Below are 20,322 nucleotides of genomic sequence, written 5' to 3'. Positions count from 1 at the left end.
AATTCCTTATTCAATTAAAAATTAACTAAAATAACTAGAATATTTAATATCAAAACAAGAAAAAGATGGAGAAATTAATAAAAAAATATATGGAAAATATGCACTTATCAAATATCATGTTTTTTTTTTCAAGTTAATTTATTAATTGAATTTTAATGTCCAATCATCTCTTATTTCACTCCTTACATCAAAGAAAATAGAGGGTTAGATGTTGATGTTTAGTTTGAAGTTGATTTTTTAAGTTAAGACAACTGACCCATTTTTTAATTGTTTATATTATTTACAAATTTGAAACAATATGAATTTATGTGTTAAAAATTTGAAAATTTTAATTTTTTTTAAATTTCAATATACAACAAGGAGTGTATTGTTAATTATCAAATCAAAGCATCCTACCATTGAAAGATGTCAGAAGAAGAAAAATGGGGGTATCGTGCAACAGTTACATGGTTGGCAATTTTATTTCCCATTGACAATTTAGTTGGAAAGATTCTGGAATATAAAAATGAGAAAATATACACCGTCTACCCGTTTTTTCCAACTTTTTCAAAAATACACAATTCTTTTTTTTTTTTACTGGAATCCACCGAAAGTTACATTTTGTTTCACTTTTCCACTTCCGTTTGGAATCCGTTAAGAAAACTAAAGGAAACTTAAAAAAAATGACCATTTTACCCCCAAAACAAAAATTACAATTTCAACCTAAAAAATACCAAAAATAATTAGATTTAATGATTAATATCATTATTTGTACGTTAATGAAGTACAAAAAAATCTTAACTACTAGAGATTATAACTCAATAAATAATAAAACTCTACTTATCTTAAATTCAATTAATGGTTTGTGAGATTTGACTATTTTTAATACTACTGTTATAATTTAGCATTCTAATTACAGACATATTTATAAAAAAAAACATGTATTTGATGGTTGTGGAATTAATTTCCTCATTGACCAATGGGGAAAATATTTAGATTTAATCTGATTATTTTTGGTAATTTTTAGGGTAAAATTATCATTTTCGTTTTGGGGGAAAAAATGGTCATTTTTTTAAGTTTCCGTTAGTGTTCTTAACGGATTTCAAATGGAAGTGGAAAAGTGAAAAAAAATATAACTTTAGGTGAATTTTAATAATAAAAAATTGTGTATTTTTGAAAAAATTGAAAAAAGCGGGTGAACAGTGGATATTTTTCCTATAAAAATTTATGATTTGACATGTGTGAAAATTTCATTTCAGAAGACAGTCAGAGAATCATCGAATCTGAAATCAGAATTCATTCAAGTTTCTAATTTCAGTGCTTTCTGTACTAGCCAATGGGCTCGCACCCATTAGCACTTAGGGTGGGTAAAAAAGTTCAGATTATTCTAAATTTATAAATTAGAATAATATAACTAAAAAATAAAAAATAGCATACAAATAAAAATAAAAACTAAATTCTTAATTTATAAATTAATAATGATTGAAAAAAAACTAAAATTATAATATTAATTCTCTCTTGTTCATTAAGTAATTAAGTGACTGCTTGAATTAGAGAATTCAGTATTAAAAAAAATTAAACTTTTATTTGCTTTATTTATTATTTTATTTTAAAATATTCATTTTCTTTAGTTTATTTATGATTATAACAACTTGTTAATCATTAATTCATTTCAAATTTATAATAATTTTAAAAATTTTAAAAAAATAAACAAAGTCCAAGCTCGGCTTAGCCCTACAACTTATGCTTATCTAAATGTGGGTCTGGGCCACTTTTTGCCATCCCTATTTGCACAACTCATGCACTTAAGGTCCCAGTTATGGCTGGCAGTCAACTTCTTTCTTCTTCAATGAAATTAGGTAGGGATAAAATTATCTCCCCATAATTTAAAATCGAATAGATATCTGTTTGGTATTATGTGAGAGTATAAATTAGGGCTACGCCATAATAAAATTATCATGGAGAGTCCCGATCAATTTTTTATTCTAAATATAAGTAGAATTTTAATTGAAATATACCAATATAACAAAAAAAAAAAAACTTTCAGTACTATAAATGCTTTCAATTGCATGCCTACTTTATATTAAAAGAATTAATTGAATAGTCTTGTGAATAATATCATTCTGACAATGTTATCTTGTATTCAACTTAATTTACATTCACAAGCAATATTAGACAGTCAGTATACAAGTTTTAATTCTTCTCTATAAAATATGTCATTTGCGGTTTCTTTCCCATTTGCTGGATTCTGAAAATCCTGATCAGTAGGGAAAAATCAGACTACCTTTTGATTGAGTTCTATTGTATGCCTGTGGCAACATTAGATATTTCTTCATCCTTCCAACATAGGCTCTTTTTGTCAAGTTGTCATAGTCATTTTCCTCAATAGCATCCAAAATCTCTCTATATATTAACAGGGATGACCAAACCTGCAAATCACCATCAATCAACAGATCAACATCTACAGAGCAATTTCACAGGGCCTTTTATATAAGGGGTGTCTAATATATTGAAAAACTCACCGGCCAACGGCTATCCTTGTCAAGCTGTGAAGCTCCTTCCTCAGCCATGTTAAAGAAAGTTCTCGCTCTTTTAATTTGCTCTTTCATGAACTCTCTCCAGTTATCAGTGACTTTTCTAGCGAAAACATCCTTGTCGCATAATACAAATTGTGCAAGCTTATCTTGAGGAAGATAAACTCTCCCTCTTGAAGCACTGACATGCATAAAAATGAATTGAGTTGAAGAAATTAAAATTTGAATAACTCTTAGCATATATATTGCGCTGTTTTGATATGTTGAAACTTACTCCTCTCCAACATCTCTAAGAAAGTTTGTCAATTGATTTCCAACACCCAAATTGAGTGCCCCATTGTATATACTTTGTGCAGAAGATGAAGAATCTGGTGCAATTCCCATTACTGGAACACTCATCAGGCCTACGGTACCAGCCACATAGTAGCAGTAAAGATAAAGCTCTTGAAGGTTTTCATATCTGAACTTTCTTGTATCCATTCTCATCTCTTCAATCATGTCTCTAAAAGGCAGTCATGGAGGAATAAAGGGGGAAAAAAATCCATTAGATCATTATATTTTGTCTTGATTTTCATAGAAAATAGCTTTTGAAACTTGTAATTTAAGCACCTTGATGTCTAAAGGAAACTTGAAAACCGCATCAGTGAGAGCAGCATCAAGCATGTCATACGGGCGCCCATAAAAAATGTCTTGCAGTCTCTCTTCCCATCTATCAAGAACTACAGAGCCCAGTAAGTAGCATTCGGGCCATCAATTAGCTCATCGGTTCTCCTGCACCAGACTCTAGACAGAATTTTAGCCCCGAAATTGATTCATCGAAGAGTCTAGACGTGAAAACATGATTCATCTAGTCAAGTAATAGTGTTAATTTTATTCACATTTTTATCTGCAAATGTCATTTCATTTCTTGCACAACAAGTTTCCGGGTTATTTCTTACCGCAAATTGCCCATATTGCTTTCCGCCTCTCCTCTGTCATTAACAAGGCTCCTGCATCAACAAACCATAAGAAATACTATTCTCAAACTTTTTCTATAATAATATGTAATATAAATTTTAACCTTGTACTATTATAAATGCACGTGGAACAGAAATTTCATGTTTTATTCAAGAGCTAAATAATTAAGTTACAGAAGAGTTATGAGCGAAGTCATGGCGTGTGGTAAAAGCTTTATAATGCGAAATACATGCACACATTTATTTGGACGGAGGAAATCGTGCAAAAGCTGCGACGAATTTTGATATCTATAATATTAATAAGAGTCGCATGAAGAATCCTTAATTAATTACCAACATCAAGACGTACTGTCATGTCATAATATATAAAATTGGAATCGGGCATAATTTCAAATACGATAAAAGTCATAAATATTTTGACTTACAAATGTTCAAAAAGAATTCATTTTTGCCGCTTATTAAACAATTCTGTTTCTCATTGAAAATATATTGTTCTTTTCGATTCTTGAAAAAGAAATATTATCTTTTCATATGTATGAATATTCTTGCTCTACTTGCTTACTTTATCGTCTCGAAGCAAGTTGACGTGAACTTTCATTTTTGAAACTGAAGAGACAATAGAAAGAGTGAATCTGAAAACAAAATTCATACAAGTTTCTAATTTCAGTGTTTTCAACTCTTGATTGTGTTGCGTGTGCATATATTATATAGATGATCGACTAGTAGCATAATTGAAACTAACTCAAGATGAATCAACTCATTAATTTATTCTCATGACCATGAAAGCTACAAATTGGTGATGGCCTAAATGCCATCAATTTTTGGGAGCAATGATATTTGAACTGAAAAATATAATATGATGGCAACAAAATAAAGTTACACTTGTAGGGATAACCCTGCACGGTTTACTTATTTATTATTATTATTTTTTCTTTGCCATGGTGTCGAGCCGTCGACCTTCGGGCTCCTTATTATTTTTCATATTCGACAGGTAAGTTTTTAGCATGGGCCCTGAGACATTCTCTGTACAATCTATTAGTTGAAATGCAAACCAATAGTTACGGCAAAGAGCAAACTTAGATATTTAATGTGTAGATTTAACATTAACTGATACCAGGCGAAACACATATTGGCATTCAATTACAAACATTAATAGTTTAAGTAAAGATTAGAAATATTATTTAATTTTATGAAATATAAATTAAAAACCACAAAATATATATCAGCTTTTTGTGGCAAATACATAATGTTCGTACTCATGCAAGTGGATACGAAGATTGAGTGCCGATGCCACAGAGACCTTCATCTCTGAGAATCTTCATGTAGCCAGCGTCACCCCAAGTGTCCCCCCATGAATTCTTAATTAACCAGTAATTGGCTCCATCTTCAGTTGTTCCAAACCCAACAATAGTGACGGCATGATCCAATTGAGTCCCACATACTCCATTGAAAATACCTTCTTTGTAAGACTTGAATTCTGTAGTGTAGGCAGCAATGCCAATGGATACTGGCTGCATGCTTACAGCCTTGAGTAAAGCCTGCTCGTCACCCGAGGGTACTTCTTCATAATTACTGATTTTAGCAGCGGCTGCCTTCTGTGCGGCACTGCAAGTTCCTTGGACTGCCTGGTACGGATATTCGTCTTCTGTGGCAATACCCTGGTTTTGTATAATATATTCAAAGGCTTTTTCCATGGTACCGCCACCGCATCCGTTGTTGCCATTTGTCGAGCAGTCTACCAATTGTTGCTCCGAAAGTTGAATCAGATTAGCACCGCTAATTTTAGTGATCCCTTCCACTGCCGCCACTGCTGAAAATGCCCAACAGCATCCTGCACCAGATTAAACATATATAAGCTAGACGAAACAACAAAATATAATGCTGGCAATTCAGTCTAATAAATCATTCTCAGATGTGTGTGGCAGCGTGTTTTTACAGTGTTGTAAAGGCGTGAGTCCGCACTTGAGAATGCTCTCTAAATAAAATGACGAGTGATTCTCTAGTGTGGATGTCCGCATTTCATAAAATTAAGATGGGCGGTCTTTCTCACATGTTTACAGTAACGTCACATGAAAAATTTCGTATTTAGTATATGATTCACTTAACATAATTCTGCTTATTACCGCATTCTTGCTGGTCCTTGATAGGAGTGACAGCTTTTTTGTCCCGCCAGTCCAGGCTAGTTGGAACATCAGTCATGGACAGGTTTTGATACTTGAAGGTGGATGATGTTGTGGATCGATGGCTCGGGCTTGGCATCTTGTATCCGGTGTATAAAGCACGAAACTCATCGTTGGTTAAGTCCGAAAACCGATTGGTGCCTAACTTGTACGTCCGGTTCCCCTCCTTATTGGCTTTCTCAATGTATTCAAGGTTCTCCTTGAATATCTTAAACCGCATTTCCTTCTCCAGCTCGTCCTTATAACTGCGTCCGTGTTGAGCCATCCATTTCTCGTGCATCTCAACAACGGATTGTTCATGCGTGGACCTGGAAGACACCACTTGTGATGCACAACTCACCAGAAGGATGATAATAATAAACATGGGAATAGTATTGATCTTAAAACTGCCACTTCTCTCAAATATTAAAACCATGGTTAATTTTTGCAAGATAGTTTTATGTATTGATTAACAAGTTGTGAAAAATTGAAGCACACATCGCAGCTATATATAGGAGTATAGGACTAGCTAGCTTGTAGATGGAATTTTTTCTCTCAATTAATTAACATGAATCTTATCCAGACGCATGCATGACTTAATTTGCTTGTCGTAGACCACGCGAATTTTCAATCAAGGTAATTAGTACCGTGATACTCGCTAGGAGATTTGCTGATTCGAGTCGTTTAACCTAAGGATCATTTTGGGATCGTTGTGGTAAATGAAATAAATTGTCTATGTAATGCCGACAAAACAAGTCGCTGAACAAAAAATAATTAGGTTAGTAAAATGTGTTGTTGTGCAATTTATGTGAATTTCAAAAACAAAGTATATGTATTTTTGTCGCCCTTTTATTTACCACATAAATAAGTAAATTGGTATTAAAAGAGTCTTTTGGTAACATTCTAAATATTCTTATTTATTAGGATCCATTACATGGTAAAATTTTCCATTTTGGTATTGGTAGTTTATTGTCATGAAAGCTACAAGTTGGTGGAAGCCTGAATGCTACCAACTTTCGGTGGCTAAGTTGCTAACCAGAGATATTTTTTGTACAATTTCTTCAATGTATATCACTCTGAAAAATGTCTGATGATAATCCTGGAAACTGATTGAGTAAACCATGTTTAACTTTTTGCAAGTTAATTATATAAACGAACAAGTGTGAGTAATTGACGCAGACACATTTAATCCGTAATGCACAACCCAGACGGATACATTACGTTAATTTGTCTGTCGTGCCCCATTCTCGACTATTTTCAGTCAAGTTAATTAGTGCCGTGATGCTCGCTATGCGATCGCATGTTGGAAACGTTGTGGGACTAGCCATGGGCCCATGACTTTGTTTCAGACTTTCAGCTAAGTTACGTTACAAAAGAGTTCCGAGTTTAACCAACAAGCGCGTAGATCAGCTAGCATGAGGCTGTTTTATCTTAACTAAGGTCCTCAAGTTCGAGGTTTGGGAATGCAACTGAGTTAAATACTTGTTGGGAGAGCTTTGCTATCCTAGTAGTCCTACTCGGCTTGAATCTGGATTAGTCGGAGCCCAATATGGACTTCAGATAGATACCAAATGATTTAATACAAAAAAAAAGAGTTACGAGTTAAGGACATTTTGGAATTGCTGCGATAGATAAAATAAACTCGAATCTGGATTAGTCGGGGCCTAATGTTGTATTCACATACCAGATGGTTTAATACACAAAAAAAAAAGAGTTATGAGTTAAGGGCATTTTGGAATTGTTGCGATAGATAAAATAAACTGCTTCTATTATGCGGCAAAAAAAAAAAGGAGTTAAGTATTCAGTAACTTGTGCTATTGCAATTACGTAATTTTTTTTTTATAGTGCATTTTATAAATTTTAAAATTACTAAAGAATTGTTTTATTGTATAATGACTAAAATAGATATAGCTACTGATTTTTCAATGGATTGTGATGCTTGCTAAATAGTATAATAGCTAATTTAGTACCGTGATGCTCGCTAGGAGATTTGCTGATTAGCTTCGTTCTGGGGTACCTTTGTTTCAGCTAAGCTACTTTACAAAAGAGTTATTAGCTATCGGTCTCATGCTGCGTGGTGGAAACTTTAATACTTATTTTAATAAATATAAATAAAAAAATGGGAAAAATGGATAGTCATGTTCGCATTTGGATGGAGGAAGTTTACAAATTTGTAACAGAGTAAAATTATTATCATACCCTCCAATAGATAAATGCCACATTAATTAGAATACAAATTGAGATTTTTAGCATTATTCTAGTTGGTGTTATGCCTTATAAATGTGGAAAATGAATCTCCAAATTATCACATTTGTGTGTGTGTGCAAATATCATTATTTCCTTCATGATTTTATTTTTCTTCAATCTGGAGAGAACACGTGCTTTCAAATGTGTGTTGATTATATCCTGGAAATTGACTAAGCCTTGATTAAGTATTGCTTTCAAATGCATGCCTACTTTATATTCAAAGAATTAATTGGAGAGTCTTGTGAACAATATCACTCTGAAAAATGTTAATTCATATTCAACTTAATTTACATTCACAAGCAATATTAGACAATCAGTATACAAATTTTAATTCTTCTCTACAAAACATGTCATTTTGTGGTTTCTGTTTTTCCATGTTCCCATGTCCTGGATTCTGAAAATCCTGATCAGTAGGGACAAATCAAACTACCTTTTGATTGAGCTCTATTATATGCCTGTGGCAACATTAGAAACTTCTTCATCCTTCCAACATAAGCTCTTTTTGTCAAGTTGTCATAGTCATTTTCCTCAATAGCATCCAAAATCTCTCTATATATTAACAGGGATGACCAAACCTGCAAATCACCATCAATCAACTTGTCAACATCTACAGAGCAATTTCATAGGGCCTTTTATATAAGGGGTGTCTAATATATTGAAAAACTCACCGGCCAACGGCTATCCTTGTCAAGCTGTGAAGCTCCTTCTTCAGCCATGTTAAAGAAAGTTCTTGCTCTTTTAATTTGCTCTTTCATGAACTCTCGCCAGTTATCAGTGACTTTTCTGGCGAAAACATCCTTGTCGCATAATCCAAATTGTGCAAGCTCATCTTGAGGAAGATAAACTCTCCCTCTGGAAGCACTGACATACATAAAAATGAATTAAGTTGAAGAATTTAAAATTTGAATAACTCTTAACATATATATTGTGCTGTTTTGATATGTTGAAACTTACTCCTCTCCAACATCTCTAAGAATGTTTGTCAATTGATTTCCAACACCCAAATTGAGTGCCCCATTGTATATACTTTGTGCAGAAGATGAAGAATCCGGTGCAATTCCCATTACTGGAACACTCATTAAGCCTACAGTGCCAGCCACATAATAGCAGTAAAGATAAAGCTCTTGAAAGTCTTCATATCTGAACTTTCTTGTATCCATTCTCATTCCTTCAATCATGTCTCTAAAAGGCTGTTATGGAAGAAGAAGAAGGGGGGTTGGGGGGGGGGGGGGGGGGAAATCCCATTAGATCATTACATTTCATCTTGATTTTCAGAGAAAATAGCTTTTGAAACTTGTTATTTAAGCACCTTGATGTCTAGCGGGAATTTGAAAACCGTATCAGTGAGTGCAGCATCAAGCATGTCATACGGGCGCCCATAAAAAATGTCTTGCAGTCTCTCTTCCCATCTATCAAGAACTACAGAGCCCATGTAAGTAGCGTTGGGGCCGTCAACTAGCTCATCGGTTCTCCTGCACCAAACTGTACACAGAATTTTAGCCGCGAAATTGATTCATTGAAGGTCTAAATGAAAAACCATGATTCATCTAGTCAAGTAATAGTGTTAATTTTATGCACACTTTTACGTGCAAATGTCATTTCATTTCTTGCACAACAAGTTTCCAAGTTATTTCTTACCGTAAATTGCCCATATCGCTTTCTGCCTCTCCTCTGTCATTAACAACGTTCCTGCATCAAGAAACCATAAGAAAAGTTAATCTCAAAGGTTATGCACTTAGCATTACAGAAGCAGCACGATGGAAAAATTTGAAAGGAATAATAGGAATAAGTTACCTAAATAAAAGGTCTTTGCATATTCTGCACATATGTTTCTGCATCTTTCATATGCCTCCTCGAGGAACATAGGATGAAACTGTGGCTTGCTTCTACAAGCATCTTCCATGGCTAAGCTATTATCCTGAGACTGTCTTTCAACAATTTCACTTACATGTAGAGCAGTACTCTGAGGGATGCCTTGTCTTGATAATCCCGGAAAAATATGTGAGCTTCTTTGCCTAGGAGCTATGGTCACTCCAGCTCTTGTTGCTGCAACTGTAGTCTTTTGACACATGATTTTGTCATTGCTTACTCCTATGCAAGGGTTAGCTGCGATCGAAAATGTCGAACACATTTGGTATCTTCAGCTTATTTTATCACTTTGATGAATTGAGGCGAAGAGTTGAGATATAAGCAAAAAATATTGTCTCTGAAGCAATACTAAATTGAATTATGGATCTGTCAAGAATGTTTCATATAACATGCTGATGTTTGATGTTGTGTGCTAAAATATTGCTGCATGCAACAAATTGGGACAAAATACATCGGCGATAGAAGCAGAAAAGGAATCAAATTTTATGTGACCAATGAAAAAAATTGTTTAAGACAAAGCTTCAATTTAATATTTGCAATGATTTTTCCCTCTGTATGTTAACTTTGAAATTCTGTTTGTTATTCAGAGTTCTGCAAAGATGCTAAATTTTGTCTGAGAGAGCAATGTGGCCAATTGTTCTTGCAAGTGCTGTCTTGTTGTGCTATTGGGCATTGGAATCTTGAGCACGTTCGATACCCCCGTAAGGCTCTTGTTTCCATTCAAGTGCTTTTTGTCTTCAAGCGATCGTATTTTAAATAAGAAAATTACTTTTGGTTGCCAGATGGAACCTAAAGAACTAAGTTAATACTAATGAGCGGATTAGGTTAATGTCATTTTCCTTTTGCCTTTTTCCTTTTCTTGGTTTTAAGATTTTCATAAGTCAGTCAAAGCTATGAGCATATCGAAATTCGAGGTTCTTAAACCAATAGTTTAGTCATTTGAAATAGGAACAAGAGGTCAAGTGATTGATTTCCTATCACACTAATATTGTTAGACAAAATATTTGACATTAATATAAAGTAAAATTTAATAAGTCTTCCCTCGCGTGAAACATCGAACTAATTTTAAAGTCACGTAGATCAGATAAAACCAAAATGTATCGCAAATTTAATTTTAAGGTGATTTTAATCCTGTGAGATCGATATAGATTGTGATGTAAATTGATTGACAACAAAACTCTCCAAGAAATCTTGGAGGCTCTATTTGGAAATATTTAGAGTGGTGGGAGTCATGTCTGGCACTTATCTAAGACAACAATTCCAATGGCCGAACCAATATCCTTCAATCCAATGAAGTAAGAACATTGCGGCCGGATTGAGAATAAAATTGAGAATGAAGCAAGAATGCAAGGCCAAAGCAAACAATTCACCCCATGTTTATCAAAAGATGCAAGAAAATTCTAAGAGACATTGACTCAGTGTAGCTAAATGTTGATTTTTAGATGGACCAAATTATTGTTAGAATGAGTTTACGAGAATGTCATGCAAACCAAGGAAAATAAATAAAACAAAAAGTGTTTTGAAATTGTTTTATGTGTTATACTTATTTGTGTTGCCGAGGTCAAAAGGGATTTGATTAGGTGAAATTTAAGGCAAATGTTTAGATATATAGAGATGGTTACTTGGCTAGATAACATATGTTTACATACAAGAAAAATGATCCAAGAAAGTTTCAAGGGGGCCAAAAAAAAAAAAAATGAAATCTCATAATCCCCTAATGTTCTCAATAATGATGCGCTGCATGAAGAAAAAAATAATAATAATCTCAAAATGTCGAATTATTGCCAAAACTTTGTTCTTGGTTTTAAAGTAATATTAAGAAGTCGTATGAACACAAGCGTTTGTAGTCCAACGGTTAGGATAATTGCCTTCCAAGCAATAGACCCGGGTTCGACTCCCGGCAAACGCAAAACCTCGTAATATTTTTATCCACTAAAGCACAGCATTATACATTAATACATACGAGCTCTGCAATATTAGGTCACTTCCTTTCTTCTAGAAGTTTTGTTTTGTTCTCCGAAAATATATGCATCTAGATGTTGTTTTGTCTCCCGAAAATATACGCATTCAGATGTCTTCTTATTAGGTATTTGTCCAAATAACCAATACATTCTACAATCTATCTTTCCCTTTAAATAAAGCATAACACGAGAATGTATTACTTGTTCTCCTTCAGACTCACTGGCACTGTCTTGAAGGCAGCCAGAACCACGGCCACTTTACATGCAAGAAATCCCAGCATCCCAACTAAGAGGTCTTTGGGGGTAAGCACAAAGGGAAGAACATCATCTCCTGAGATGTTACTATACTTGAGAGCTAAAAATGATATTCCTACTGCCAATGCAATACTCAACAATGGAGATTTAAATTGATTCTGGGGCTGGCTGGAAATTGATTTTGGGGCTGGCAATCCATCAATGGACCTTTGCAGTAGCAACAGATACAAAAACCCGCTGAACCCACCAATCAGGAATGCCAAAGCAGAACTTTCGCCAATTGAGAATGATGTAACTGATGTACCAACAAGAATCAAAATAGCATCATAAAGTAATAAAGAGAACTTCAAATCTGCATATTCCTTCAGGCTTTCCTCCTTAGATATCTGAGCATTCGAAAGTGAATTTGATTGTGACTCAGCTGTAGCCAAGAAGGTGAATGGGTCGAGCCCAGATAATTCAGTTAAACGGGAAGGTCTAAGCTCCACCATGGACGCATTGCTTCCCTCCCCAAGCAAGATATCATCAACTTCAAAATCATAACAATAGCCTTTACATTGGATCTTTTCTTCGCCATCTTCTTCCAATGAAGATTCACAAGCATCGATGATTGTAAGGCTTATGCCTCTTAATCTCCACTGACCTGATCTTAGAAATGAAAAAAAGAGAGAGACAATTATTAAAATCTTCCAGAATTCTTCAGTTAAAGCCGTAGGACTAAAAGTGATTCATCAGTGGTTAAGGAGAAACAAGTTTTTTGAAATATTAAACTACTCACCTACGACCATCATCATAAATTTTCCAATTGTGTCCAAGCTTCTATAACTCAGGGTATCAAGTATTAACGGAACAAGTTATATATCATGGCTGCATAATAGAAGATTGTAGACTAACCTGATTCAAGACTGATCCAAAGAGCTTCAATTTGTCCCAGTCTAGGTCCCTCAAAGGTAAACTCGTCAGAAGAACCTCTTTGAAAGTGCATCCTATCAGGATCAATTGAGTCCTCTGTCTTGGTAGAATGATAAGTCATTGAACTAGAAGGTATTCTCTGTAATATTGAGTCACCATTTTCGTCTATCAAGCACAAGAGTATACCAGCATTCAAATCACTCAGACTTGAGCCATATATGTTACTTGTCTTTATCTTAACCTTAAACAAAGACCGAGATTCTTTGGGACTGAAAGAAGAAAATGTCCTTGGTGAGGTATCAGTAGAGATTTTCACTTCTGTGGCTGGCAACAGACGTTTAGGTTTTGCATAGCCCTGAAAATCTGAAGCAGAAATTTGACGTTAACTTAAATTATGCTTTGAAATTACAACATAGTTGAATCATATTACAAAATGATAAATGAGAATCAAACGTATAATATTATAGTTTTAACGTCATTAATTTGACAGATATATTAGTCCACTTTAAGTGCAGTACAGAACGAAACTATGCACAAAGAAGATAAGATCCTCCATATCAACAAGGCCTCTGAGATTATGTCATACAAGAGGTCAGAGTTTGTTCAACTAGGCTATCTCTTGGCTGAGTTTCTAAAAGATTGCGCGTACTATTTTTAACTTCTTTTTGATGCCTAGCCTAGCCCACTTCCCATAATGCACATAAAATTTAGTCCTCCCTAAAATAAATTCCTGGCTACAACAAGGATTTATGCCTCTCTCATTCCATGAGTACACACAAATGGGGGTCTACAGAAAGGATTGAAAAAGGAAAATGTCTGAACGATACATGATTTAGTGAATCAAATCTGACATTTTTTTGTAAGCAAAATAAAAGGATCATCACTTGCTGTATTTTTAAAACCAGAATACATTTAATACAGAGATCGCATGGCAGACTCAATGTTGAGACTATCACCTGGTAAACCTGGGAGGCTAAAAAAAAAATGAAACCATAAGATATGCAACTAAAACTTTGAGCAGAAAATGGTCATTCATCTGATATGAATTCTAAATTGAAACACTTGTCCAAGCAACATAACATTGAAGCTCCATGAAAAATTAAACCTTCTCAAAGGTAAGTAATCACGACCCAAATGCAGTTGACACAAGATAAGCATATATTAAGGATTGTGGTTATAAGTTATAACTAAATAAATGCTTTTAAGGTGAAGGATGCCTGAGTGAGACTCAAAGCAACGACATAGCCATCACAAAAAGTCTTGAATTCCCACATGGTACCGAAGGCAAGCCTATGAGTGTCTATAAGTCTTCAACTCCCCTAGTTTAGTATATGCATTTAAGGTAAAGGACCTTTGCCTGAAGCTAAAAAGCAAATCCTACGACGGATGTATCGCAAACAATATCTACTTGGCGACCGTGACCCACTGATTAAAGTTGTGATTGTGCTTCACTTTGATTGAAAATACAACATCACCTATTTTTACTATCAGCTACCATTAATAAAAGCATCCTTATTGAACGCTATGAATTGCTAAGTTTGGACTCATTAGTTATGTCAAAACGCTGTGAAATGGAACCTGTGCTTGCGAAAAGGGGAAAAAGAACAATCATTTAACCAGTTATTGTTTAAACCATCTTTGTAAGCAATTAATACCAGCTGATAAACTAAAATTACTGCTACTATACATTGCAAAATTGTCAGAAAACGAAGAAACTTACCTTGAAAGTCAGATTGTTTAGAGCGAATAAGAGGACACGGAAAGCGACGATTTTGAAAGTGTAGACTAAGATTTCTTGAGTACAAACGGAGTGGGATTATTGGGTATCTCCAATTTGTCGCGGAAATTAATTGCTTTAGAGATACCGATTCCATTGATGCTTCACCCGTGAGCAACAGAGAGCTGCTCTGTTTTTGATGGGTAATACTTTTTTTTTTTGATTGAGTAATAATTACGGCGTGGGTTTTATTTTATGAACCCCATACTTTTTATATTTCTACATTTGCCTCTACATTTTTGGCCTTTGTTTCGGCTTCGGCTCTCTGTCTCGTTAACATTTTGGCCCCCTCAAAACTTAGAAGTAATATTTCCGATAAAATTTTCGTTAATAGTCTGCGACCATGGGGTACGGTACCCAAAGTATGAAAAATAAAGTCTAAATAATTAAAGTTTATTAACTTTTTAATACTTAAATTATGGGATAAAAATAACCAACTTGAGTTCGAGTCCCGCCATTGTTGAGATTGGACCCCCTTTTGATAAGAATTTATTTAGTTTTTTTTTTTTATATTAACTAGGTATCGTTATTCGATGCTGTCATTTATTCCAAATACAACTTCAATGCCATTTATTTTAGTGAAAGACGACAAAATAAAAAGAGGATTCGCAGAATCTGGTTATCTGCTCAGAAGGGGAATCCCTCAGTGGAGTAATCTACCAAACTCTTAATGATGTGGCTACTTTTTGGTCCAACTGAAAAGGTTTAATACTATTGACACATTGACTACTAAAATTTTACGTTGACAAGTAAACTATCAATAAGTGCTTAGTTAAATAATCTACAGATGCCAACAAAGAGTTGCTCCATTGGTCATGGAGTTTCTTTAAATGTCTTGACTGAATTTATCTTTTAATTCAAGTAGTAGGAAAATTAATTCGAATTACAGAAAAGTTATTTTTATTGGGAGAATATGGGAGGGAACATGTGCCTCCCGGTTTGAGCAAAAATTTCTAACCTAAATTGTGGTACGGACTTAAAAGTATCTCCCACAGTTTGAACTCTTTCCAAAAAAAACATTTTGGTTATGCGTGACTAAGAAAAATACTGAAGTGCCGTCTTGGCAAATCATGACTCCCCACAAAAAAAGAATTAAATAGCAGTCGGATTATAAAGATTATAGAGTATCTAGGGTTTGGGATAAGAAATATGCGCATGAAATTGCATTAAACACTCCCAAAACAACCCAAATTGTATTCTCTCACATAATCCTTCTCCTTGTCGGCCATGATGAGTCCCCACTTCCGATTTATCTTTAACTCATGCAAAATTTACTTCTTTCGTCACTACTCTCCTCTATCACTACATTATTTGCCTCACTGAAATCAAAGCCACACCAGCCTCCAATCCCTTGATATCCTCCTTCTGACATCTGAGTTTCATCTTTTTTTGTTTTTATAAATATGAAATAATTAGAATCTTCCTGATCTGAAACCTAATGACATGACGACGATGAAGATGACGGAGACGGAAGCCATGCAAACCTCAGCAGCAGCATCACCACCAGTCGTTTTGCCGACCACCGTGGCAACAACCACAATAAAATCAAAGAAACTAACTCTTATCCCTCTCATATTTCTCATCTATTTCGAGGTGGCCGGGGGCCCGTACGGGGAAGAACCCGCCGTGAAGGCCGCCGGGCCCCTCTACGCCCTACTGGGGTTCATGATCTTTCCCTTTATATGGAGTATCCCCGAAGCCCTGATCACGGCAGAGCTCTCCACGGCCTTCCCCGGCGATGGCGGCTTTGTCATATGGGCTGACCGAGCATTCGGCCCTTTCTTTGGCTCCCTCATGGGCTCCTGGAAATTCCTGAGTGGCGTCATCAACATTGCTGCTTTCCCTGTGTTGTGTATTGATTATCTGAAGAAAGTGATTCACCCTCTTGAATCGGGCTGGCCTAGGAGTCTTGCTATCATGGTATCGACTTGTATACTATCATTCTTGAATTTCACTGGCTTGACAATTGTCGGTTATGCTGCTGTGTTACTTGGGTTAGTTTCACTTTCACCTTTTATAATAATGTCACTAGCTGCAATCCCAAAAATTAAGCCACATAGGTGGTTCAGTTCAGGCCAAAAGGGTCTTAAAAAAGATTGGAATTTGTTCTTCAACACCCTATTTTGGAACTTGAATTTTTGGGACAATGTTAGTACATTGGCTGGCGAAGTTGATAGGCCACAAAAGACATTCCCTGTGGCACTACTTGTGGCTGTGATTTTCACTTGTGTGGCTTATTTGATCCCACTTTTTGCTGTGATTGGTGCTGTCAATGTGGATCAGAGTCAATGGGATTCCGGGTTCCATGCCACTGCTGCTGAGATGATTGCTGGGAAGTGGCTAAAAATTTGGCTTGAAGTTGGGGCTGTGTTATCGGCAATTGGGTTATTTGAAGCTCAATTAAGCAGCAGTGCATATCAAATTTTGGGCATGGCTGATTTGGGATTTTTGCCTAAGTTTTTTGGTTTAAGGTCCAAGAAGTTCAACACTCCTTGGGTGGGCATATTGGTGTCAACTTTGATAACGCTAGGGGTCTCGTATATGGACTTTGAAAGCATAGTTGCATCAGCAAATTTCTTGTACAGTCTAGGGATGTTATTGGAATTTGCAGCATTTATTTGGCTGAGAATGAAGAAGCCACAATTGAAGAGGCCTTATAGGGTGCCAATGAAGCTGCCTGGTTTGGTGATTATGTGCTTGATCCCATCTGGGTTTTTGGTTGTGATAATGGTTGTTGCTACGAAGATTGTTTATTTGGTGAGTGGGTTGATGACTTTGGGAGCCATTGGGTGGTACTTTTTTATGAAGTTTTTGAAGTCTAAGAATGTGATTAAGTTTAATGATGGTGGTGAAAATGAAGAAGGATGAGGCAAAGCTCTTGATTTAAATATGTAATTGACTTTATTTTCAAAATAAGAAAAAATTGTGTACACATACAGAGTGAGGCTTGTGGCTTTGGGCTCAATATTCTTACTCAAAAAAGTGGTATATAAAAGTTGTTATGTGGACTTTTTTTTTTACCCTTTGATTGTGAACGTCTTTAAATAAAAACTAAAAGTTGAAAAAATTACATACACTCTACACTGATGCAATCGTTCCTCTTTTTCCTTTTTCTTTTATCTGCCCTAATATATCCGATTTCTATATATGCTATGAATTTGGTAACAAAAAAAAAAAAAATATTTAGTATTTTGATTCCAAGATGTAAGATATTTTTTTTTGAGACACTGATATATTATAATTAGAGCTCTACTGATATTTGATTTTATTCAATGTGGAGAGACAAATAAACACTTATTATACATGAATGTCAAGTTTGTGCTAGCGCTGGAACTCAAACCCATACACCCAAGGTTGTTCGGCGCATGGGTGCATGGGTATACCAATGAGCTACGGGCCCATTAATTGTCAAAAGCAGCCATCTAGATGGTTTGAAACAACCATCTAGATGGTCAGCATCCATGTTGTTCAAAGAAGAGGAATTTTGCAGCAAGTTGGAAAGGAAAAGGAGCACACGGGTTTGACATTTGAAAGAAGAAAAAAGAACGTAAAAATAATATAGAATTGCTGCATAGTGCCAAAGTTTTCTCTATAAATAGAAACGAAGAGAATGAGCAAAGGCATTCCATTTTAGAAAGCAATTTAGGGATTTGAGAGAGAGTTCAAGAGCTTGCATTTATAAGCTCTTGTTACAGTGATAGAGAGAGTTTGGGTGTATTGGGGTTTTGGGTAGTGAGCTAAAATACTACAATACTTGTAACTCCTTTTCACTAGTAAAATATTTCCTTCTGTCTTCGCCTGTGGACGTAGGCTAAAAGCCGAACCACGTAATTTCTGGTGTCCTCTATTGTGCTTGTTCTTTATTTTCTTACAATTTTATTTTAGCTGCGGTCCTACTTCACCCACCAATTTCCTAACAGTGGTATCAGAGCTATTGGTTGTATTTTTGGAGTCAGGAATTGTTCACGTATTCACGTATACGGTGTACGGCACTATTCACGTATACGGAGTACGGCACTATTCACGTATACGGTGTACGGCACTATTCACGTATACGGCGTACGGCACTATTCACGTATACGGTGTACGGTACTATTCATGTATACGGTACTATTCACGTGAAACGGTGGAAGCGATCCAAGAATTTTGCGGTGCAAAGCAGGGAATAGTGGTGTGAGTAAAGCAACTGTGTGATTCTGTACATGTCTAGGAAAGTTCTGTCACAAAGGCGATAAGAGCTTAAGGAGTCTGGGTTTTAAGTGGGACCATTGTGACCCCTCCAGTCTTTCCTGGGAACTTTCCTGGTGTGCATTCTCACACATACTCACAACTATTCAAGGTGGTACACTAGCTTGTGTACAGTATTTATCAATAAAATGGCGGCAAAGTATGAAATTGAGAAATTTAATGGAAATAATTTTTCGTTGTGGAAAATGAAGATGAAAGCTGTATTGAGGAAAAATAATTGCTTGGCAGCAATTGAAGAAAGGCCCATGGAGATAACTGATGACAAGTGGAACGAGGTAGACGGCAATGCCATTTCTGATCTACACTTGGCACTTGCGGATGGAGTATTATCCAGTGTGGCAGAGAAAAATACGGCGAAGGAAATATGGGATACTCTCACAAAATTGTACGAGGCCAAGTCACTACACAATAAAATCTTCTTGAAGAGGAAACTCTATACTCTTCGAATGGCGGAATCTACAATGGTGACCGACCACATCAACACATTGAAGACTCTATTTTCACAACTCACAACGTTGGGTCATAATATAGAGGAAAATGAACGTGCAGAGCTTCTACTTCAAAGTCTACCAGATTCGTATGATCAACTCATCATCAACCTGACGAACAACAATCCAGTGGAGAGTCTAGTTTTCGACGATGTTGCAGCCTCCGTATTAAATGAGGAGAGCAGACGTAAAAATAAGGAAAACAGACAAGCAAGTTCGCATCAAGCGGAGGCGCTATCGGTGACGAGAGGGAGATCAACGGAACGTGGCCCCAGTGGGAGTCAAAATCATGGTAGATCAAAATCCAGAAGTAAGAAGAGTGTTAAATGCTACAACTGTGGCAAGAAAGGGCACGTCAAGAAAGAGTGTTGGAGTAACCAGAAGAGAAGAGAGGGCAAAGAACCTGAGTCATCAAATGCTCAGGGTTGTGTAGCAAGTACCTCGGATGATGGCGAAATACTCTACAGCGAGGCAACAATTGTTTCAGAAGGCAGAAAACGACTTTCTGATGTCTGGCTTATAGACTCAGGAGCTACCTGGCACATGACCTCTAGGAGAGAATGGTTCCACACATATGAACCTATTTTAGGAGGATCTGTATATATGGGTAACGATCATGCCTTGGAGATTGCTGGTATTGGTACTATCAAAATAAAAATGTTTGATGGTACAATTCGCACAATTGGGGAGGTACGACATGTCAACGGCCTGAAGAAAAATTTATTGTCTTTGGGACAAATGGATAATCATGGGTACAAAACTCATGTGGAGAATGGAATTATAAAGATCGTTAAAGGCGCGCTTGTATTGATGAAGGCAGAAAAGATCGGTGCTAATCTATTCATGCTTAAAGGAGAAACACTACAGGAGGCTGATGCGTGTGTCGCATCAAATGGAGAAGAGTCAACGATGATGTGGCATCTCAAACTTGGCCACA

The 20,322-nt window shown here is 35.9% G+C and overlaps 5 protein-coding genes and 1 non-coding gene across 6 annotated transcripts; 2 read left to right on the top strand and 4 right to left on the bottom strand.

The window, feature by feature from the left end:
* Positions 1-2,240: 2,240 nt before the first annotated feature.
* LOC107174267 (phytoene synthase 1, chloroplastic-like) lies at positions 2,241-3,824 on the bottom strand. Its single transcript, XM_052433704.1, is given in 7 exon segments — positions 2,241-2,408; positions 2,502-2,694; positions 2,788-3,024; positions 3,124-3,238; positions 3,241-3,294; positions 3,452-3,502; positions 3,803-3,824. Coding segments are annotated over 7 exon segments (840 nt in total).
* Positions 3,825-4,503: 679 nt separating this feature from the next.
* LOC102628404 (ervatamin-C) lies at positions 4,504-6,126 on the bottom strand. The gene is made up of 2 exons (XM_006492654.4): positions 5,593-6,126; positions 4,504-5,300 (listed from the first exon to the last, which is right to left on the bottom strand). The coding sequence occupies exons 1-2, from the start codon at positions 6,062-6,064 to the stop codon at positions 4,726-4,728; spliced, it is 1,047 nt and encodes a 348-aa protein (XP_006492717.1). The 5' UTR covers positions 6,065-6,126; the 3' UTR covers positions 4,504-4,725.
* Positions 6,127-8,223: 2,097 nt separating this feature from the next.
* LOC102614132 (phytoene synthase 2, chloroplastic-like) lies at positions 8,224-10,315 on the bottom strand. The gene is made up of 6 exons (XM_052434831.1): positions 9,670-10,315; positions 9,514-9,564; positions 9,185-9,357; positions 8,830-9,065; positions 8,544-8,736; positions 8,224-8,450 (listed from the first exon to the last, which is right to left on the bottom strand). Exons 1-6 carry the CDS (start codon positions 10,004-10,006, stop codon positions 8,283-8,285), a joined length of 1,158 nt encoding a protein of 385 aa, XP_052290791.1. The 5' UTR covers positions 10,007-10,315; the 3' UTR covers positions 8,224-8,282.
* Positions 10,316-11,581: 1,266 nt separating this feature from the next.
* On the top strand, positions 11,582-11,653 carry TRNAG-UCC (transfer RNA glycine (anticodon UCC)). The gene has a single exon. It is a non-coding gene; the product is annotated as a tRNA-Gly (tRNA).
* Positions 11,654-11,802: 149 nt separating this feature from the next.
* LOC102628708 (hypothetical protein) lies at positions 11,803-14,887 on the bottom strand. The gene is made up of 3 exons (XM_006492655.4): positions 14,593-14,887; positions 12,855-13,235; positions 11,803-12,603 (listed from the first exon to the last, which is right to left on the bottom strand). Exons 1-3 carry the CDS (start codon positions 14,744-14,746, stop codon positions 11,903-11,905), a joined length of 1,236 nt encoding a protein of 411 aa, XP_006492718.1. The 5' UTR covers positions 14,747-14,887; the 3' UTR covers positions 11,803-11,902.
* An 871-nt stretch (positions 14,888-15,758) lies between these two features.
* Positions 15,759-17,669, top strand: LOC102628979 (probable polyamine transporter At3g13620). Its single transcript, XM_006492656.4, has one exon. The coding sequence runs from the start codon at positions 16,093-16,095 to the stop codon at positions 17,515-17,517; it is 1,425 nt and encodes a 474-aa protein (XP_006492719.1). The 5' UTR covers positions 15,759-16,092; the 3' UTR covers positions 17,518-17,669.
* Positions 17,670-20,322: the final 2,653 nt, after the last annotated feature.

Source organism: Citrus sinensis, chromosome 2, assembly GCF_022201045.2.
Source record: "Citrus sinensis cultivar Valencia sweet orange chromosome 2, DVS_A1.0, whole genome shotgun sequence".
NCBI lineage: Eukaryota > Viridiplantae > Streptophyta > Magnoliopsida > Sapindales > Rutaceae > Citrus > Citrus sinensis.
Note: the sequence above shows the minus strand (reverse complement) of the source record. Positions and strands in the feature narration are given on the sequence as shown.